The sequence below is a fragment of the Ammodytes marinus genome (assembly GCF_949987685.1).
Source record: "Ammodytes marinus genome assembly, chromosome: 2".
Classification (NCBI taxonomy): Eukaryota; Metazoa; Chordata; class Actinopteri; order Uranoscopiformes; family Ammodytidae; genus Ammodytes; species Ammodytes marinus.
Window position 1 is genome coordinate 4,048,095 of NC_137231.1, and position 6,000 is coordinate 4,054,094.

A 6,000-nucleotide genomic window follows, 5' to 3' on the forward strand; every position below is an offset into this window, starting at 1 on the left:
GTCAGACGTACAGTGCCCTTTAAGGAACGCCCACTTCTACCGTTTGAACTTAAATGCTGAGAATTGTAACAGATGATTAACAGGTTTCCCCACACTTCTCCTCTTTGGGATTTCCATTGCATTGATTATCCCTGCGTTCCAATAGCCATACTTTCTACTATTTAGTATGGTAGAAAAAAGATTTAGGATGTCCCGATTCTTGTGGTCAGATTTAGGATGGTTAGAGATACCCCGGATGTCTACTACATTGGGCTGAGATTTTAGTGTTGAAAACAACATCCTATTTGGGCAATTCTGACCCATAATCCAGTGCGCACCTGAAGTGACATCACATCAACGGAGCCTCCATATGAAAACAAACGGGGATGCGACTGATATAAAAGCAAGAGGCAAGATTTTATGCAATATATATGCAATTGTATGATGAAATACATGAGTAAAAGTATGTCCCAATTGTATGCCTACTGCATCCTAACTAGGTTCTTTTTATCATCAGATGTAGTATGTAGAATAGTAAAAGGAAGGGTATGCGATTTGGAACGCAGGGTGTATGTCTTGCAGCAAAGTGCAGTCCATTTCAACTCCGGCATTTCTATAACTGCAAACCATGAGATGGTAACTGTTAGAAACATGGTTTTGAGCTATCCTCCTTTGTTGACAGAAGATCTACTATCTGTGCCTCATTAGCATTTTGAACTTGTAAACTTTGCCAGTTGATTCCTTACATAAAGAAAAAAAAAGTGTAGAAATATTTAAATAAATATGCAATTTTGCCAATATATAACTAATTATGGGTAAATATTCATCTCTTTAAAAAGCGATCTTGGTTTTGGATAAAGCCAGAGTTAACATCTTTGTAATTTTAACAACATATTAATGTCAAAAGTTTTTAACAGAACAGAACTTTTGAGAAGGCTTAATTAACTTTATACAAATCAATATCACATTAAACTAAAACGATCCAGCCTTGACAAATAATATGATATCAGGTTTTACATTGAGTGATAAATAAATAGTAAGCTCTCGCCATCACAGTAAACAGTGTAAGAGAAGAAAAAAGCTTTTGGTATTCTGGGAGGGTAGCGTACTAAACAGGTGGATGGCAGACTGTAGAATACATGACTGTGATGCTGTAACTCCAATCAAAGGGGCATCAGTCTTTCTATTGGATACACACAGTGCACAGTTGGTTGGTTACAGGCCCAGGATCCAACGTAAACAGAAAAGACATGCTTGATATGGTCAGTTGCATTGGCTTTATTTGAACTGAATGGGAGATGGAGATTTTGATACGGAGATTGTGGGACGGACGGCCAAATATAAAATAACACCCAGTGCAGTAAAGACATGAAGCAATGACATTTTAGGGAACTGTAAAGTTCAAGCTATAGTGTTGTTATAAATAACTAAATACATATTCAGCTCATCACTTGATATTGTGGTAGATATTGTGGTAGGCAGTGGTAGATGATGGCATCTTGAGTATCTAGCTTCTTGTCCTTGAAGGCCACCATAGTTTCTGTAAGCCATATTCACAAAATCAAAATGCAAAATGTGTTTGTTCAAATGTATGAATGTTTCTTTATCAAGAAGACTCAGATTTGGGATGGAGTGTTACTTTAATTTTGAAAAATAAAAAAAATGCTTTTGCTTACTTAGCACTCAAGGCTCTAAGATGCCACCAGTCCACCTTTGACTCCATTGTTTACAGCCTATGTACCGATGCTTTGAAATGTCAAACAAACATACAGTAGCTAAACCATCCCGACACCGGTAAACCCCGTCCATCTGGCTCTGCAGGCTGTTTAAAACAAACACACACACACACACACACACACACACACACACACACACACACACACACACACACACACATACACACACACACACACACACACACAATCCCTGCATTCCATATCACATACTCTTTCTTTTTACTACACTACATATACTAAAGTACAGAAGAGTTTTAGGGCCATGTCGAGAAATGGCAAGAATAAAGACGAATACTCCAAAATGCTATTGGAGTTAGTGGGGCATTTATGTATTTTCAGCATACTACAATTGACGTGCATGTATTGGGACATCCTAAATCTTGTATGGAAGTATGGGAATTGGAACGCAGGGCCAGTGTGATTTTAACATCTCTTTTCTGCTCTTGCTCGCTTGCCAGGCCGAAAAGGAGTCGGTTCCATTTTGTATGCAGACAGACTGCAGTGTCACGTCCCAGACGGGGCCCAAGGCCTTCAAGATCCCCCCGTCCATCCGCCAGAGGATCTGCGCTACCTTCGACACTGCCAACGCCAAGGGCAAGGACTGGCAACTCTTAGCCCAGAAACTCCACTTAGACCGGTGAGCGTATGACAGCTGTCCTCACTGAGATTGCATGATGGTGCTGCATTTCCCTTCTTTAATGGCCTCGCCGGCAACACACACACACACACACACACACACTGACTGACAGCGATAATAATCCCAGGAGATTGTGTTGTCTGCTGTGGCTTGTTAAATGCTTTGTGGACTTGTTCCAGCTTTATTATAGGATGTCTTTAGAGTTCAAATGCATTTCATGTCTGTCAATATCCATCTGTTAGTTCAACATGTACATTGTGTGATTACTTATTTGTCTTTTTCTTGGTCGAATAAACATAGGCATTTAGGATGAGGTACACTCCACTAATATTTGCTGCCTGTACCCAGCTGTTGTCTTTGCTTGGTCTTTGCGGCTTGTCTTGTGGCTATGATCTCCTACGTTAAGAGCCTGATTCAGGATAATGTTGGTATCTAAGAGTCCTTTGAGTTTCCAAATGATCCAGTTAAGCCTTCCTCTCCGAGTTGGGCAAGCTTTGAACTGAGCCTGATGTGACCAATGGCTGCAGCCTTTTTAAATGGCTTGGATGTTTTTCTTCTCCAGGTGAATCAGCAATAGTGAAACACTGCCCCCAACTGGATCCAAAGCTACATGATAGCATTCCCTGCATTCCAAATCACATACTCTTTCTTTTTACTACACTACATACTAAAGTACAGAAGAGTTGTAGGGCCACAGGAGAGAAAAAAAATCAGATAAGGACGATTTTTTTTTTCATATTGTGGAGAAATGTTAAGAATAAAGACAAATACTCCAAAATGCTATTGGAGTTAGTGGGGCATTTATGTATTTTCAGCATACTACAATCGACTTGCATGTATTGGGACATACTAAATCTTTTTCTGGCATACTAAATAGTAGGGAAGTATGGGTATTGGAACACATGGATTGTATTGGCATGGTGGCAACAAGCTCTCTCTCTTTTTTTCTCTAATTTGGCCAGCCCTTGAGAATGAAATCCAACCCAAACTGTGTTTTGCCAGCAATTACTCATTGTGCTTAATGGTAATTTATTCTTATTTGTATTTTCTAATAGTCTTAAAAGGTCATGGGCTTTGTGTTTACTTGTAGAAGCAGTTGGTTTTGTTTACTGCACAAAGTCAATTAGTGCTACATTTATTTTTTTAATTACAGACTAGTACATTAATCAATACATGTTCTCATTGTTAAATGAAGGGGACAAAGCTATAAGATGTGGGACAACGGCTATTTATACAAAGCATTTTATATTCTGTAAGGTATAATTGTAGAAGTGTGTTTTCCATTTTGCACAGAACAATGGTACAGTGAAGGTGAAACACTGATTAGATCAATACATCCCATTCTAAACGTGTTCACAGCAACTTCTCTTATCTTATCTTATCATAGGATGTTGTTCTCATTGTTGTAGCTTATTGAGTGTATTATCTGTTTGAGACTTACCCTGCGTTCCAATCCCCATACTTCCCTACTATTTAGTATGCCAGAAAAAGATTTAGGATGTCCCAATACATGCACGTCAATTGTAGTATGCTGAAAATACACAATTGCCCCACTAACTCCAATTGCATTTTGGTGTATTCGTCTTTATCTTGACATTTCTCGACATAAAGAAAAGAAAATCTTCCTTATTTGATATGTTTCCCTCTCCTGTGGCCCAAAAAACTTTTCTGTACTTTAGTATGTAGTGTAGTAAAAAGAAAGAGTATGTGATTTGGAATGCAGGGTTACTGTGTGCAGGACACACTCATCATCAAATTGATTATTATCCTTCTTTTAAAGGAGAACTCTGGTGATGTTATATATGTTTCCCATGAAAGGCCAAAAAACCAGCAACGACCTGACATTGAAGTATGATGTATTGCTGTTGTAGTGTGTGTGGTTTGACTGAACCTCACATACACTGTGTCCTGCTGGCTGCTGCCCCCAAACAAACGCAAGAAGAAAAAAAGAACGCGCCACATGTGTATTCATCCGCAGCGGAATATAGTGCCCAACAAATGCACCTCATGCTTTTTTTTCCCTGTTTTAGTCACATTTGATGAAAAGGACACAGCTGAGCACGACAGTGTGTGTTCGTGGCCTGTTTGGAAGATTTATCAAAAAGAATCAATGAGCAATGGTGGACAAAATATTCAAAATATTCAGATCCTTTACATAAAAATACCAACAAACTGTAAGAATACCCTGTTACAAGTAAACGTCCTGCATTGACCAAAGTAAAAGTATGAAGTATGAACAAGAAAATGTACTTAAAGTGTTAAAAGTAAAAGTATGCAGGAAAAGGGACTACGTTTTATGTCATTTATATTACCTGGCTTATTATAACTCATAATTAATGTTGAAGCAGAATTAGTAGCTGGATAATGTGGATTTTATTAAGGACTGCAACTACTGACTGTTTTCTTTGTACATTAATCTAATTATTTTTGAACACATGCATTTTGTATGTGCTTTAAAAAAAATCACACTTAACACTCTCTCGCAAAGGAAATACATTTCAGCATTATTTACAGATTCAGTTTGCCTCATGACACGACAAATACTTTCACTCTCAGCAGGTGTACAGCCCATATTGTTAGCCTCATAGCATAATTGCCTAAATCATATTTACTCTGCTCTACTTTTACTCTACATCTACTCTATTCTACATCTACTCTACTCTACATCTACTTTTCGTTAGCCTAATAGCATAATTGCCTAAGTCATATTTGAAGGGTTATAGAGTAGGGTAAAGTAGATGTAGAGTAGATGTAGAATAGAGTAGATGTAGAGTAAAAGTAGAGCAGAGTAAATATGATTTAGGCAATTATGCTATGAGGCTAACGATATCTGAAGCTATCCGACCCCCTTGGTCTGTCCCCACCTCTTCCCTTTATCACTTCTTCATCCAGCTTCTCTTTGTGTCTGCCTCTCTATCTGCAGAAACCTGGGTTACTTTGCCAAGCAGCGCAGTCCGTCAGCGGTCATCCTGAGCCTGTGGGAGGCTCGTCACCAGGACAGTGCCGACCTGGACTCTCTAGCCAGCGCCCTGGAGGAGATAGGCAAGATCCACTCCAGAAGCTCCCCCAAGGAGGAGCAACAAGGGCCCCAGTCCGACTTCAATCACATACAAGGGGGCGGTCTTTACCACACGGGCACAGGCCAACCAACCAATCAGGAGACACCGGAAGACTCTGCTCCGGAATACACTGGCTGAGAGGGAACAATAGAATATTGGGTGAAAAACTGACAAACTGAAGCGTATACGTCTGTGTACAACACACACTGTGGCGGTATACGATGGAACAGGTTGTGAAGGTGTCTGTGTGTAAGGGCGTTACAAGCAGTCAATACAGCCGACCAATCACAACAGGTCGAAGGTGAGCCGCTATCTGTTGAGGGAGAAATCTGTCTGCGGATGGACTGTATAAAAGAAAAAACAGACTTTCAAGTTCCTTTTTTTTATTTATTTGTTGCTGATTTATTTTATTTTTATTTGTAAAGCGGCCGCTAAGTACTGTATATCCATGTCCCCATATCAGAAGGGTGAGAGGGTGAGGAGGAGGGATATATTTGCTAAACCTGTGTGCTCATTATTTTGTGTTACTATTTGTGTTAGAAGAGATGGAAGCGCCGATTGTCCGTCCCCTGTCCGTCTCTCCCCCCGC

At 39.7% G+C, this 6,000-nt stretch overlaps 1 protein-coding gene across 1 annotated transcript in view; it reads left to right on the forward strand.

The window, feature by feature from the left end:
* unc5db (unc-5 netrin receptor Db) overlaps window positions 1-5,549 on the forward strand; it is a gene marked incomplete at its 3' end in the record, with an annotated part of 222,909 nt that extends 217,360 nt beyond the window's left edge. Inside the window, exons 16-17 of the mRNA XM_080046117.1 lie at window positions 2,174-2,352; window positions 5,276-5,549. Coding sequence (XP_079902243.1) covers window positions 2,174-2,352; window positions 5,276-5,549 — 453 coding nt within the window. The remainder of the gene's footprint in view (window positions 1-2,173; window positions 2,353-5,275) is intronic.
* Window positions 5,550-6,000: the final 451 nt, after the last annotated feature.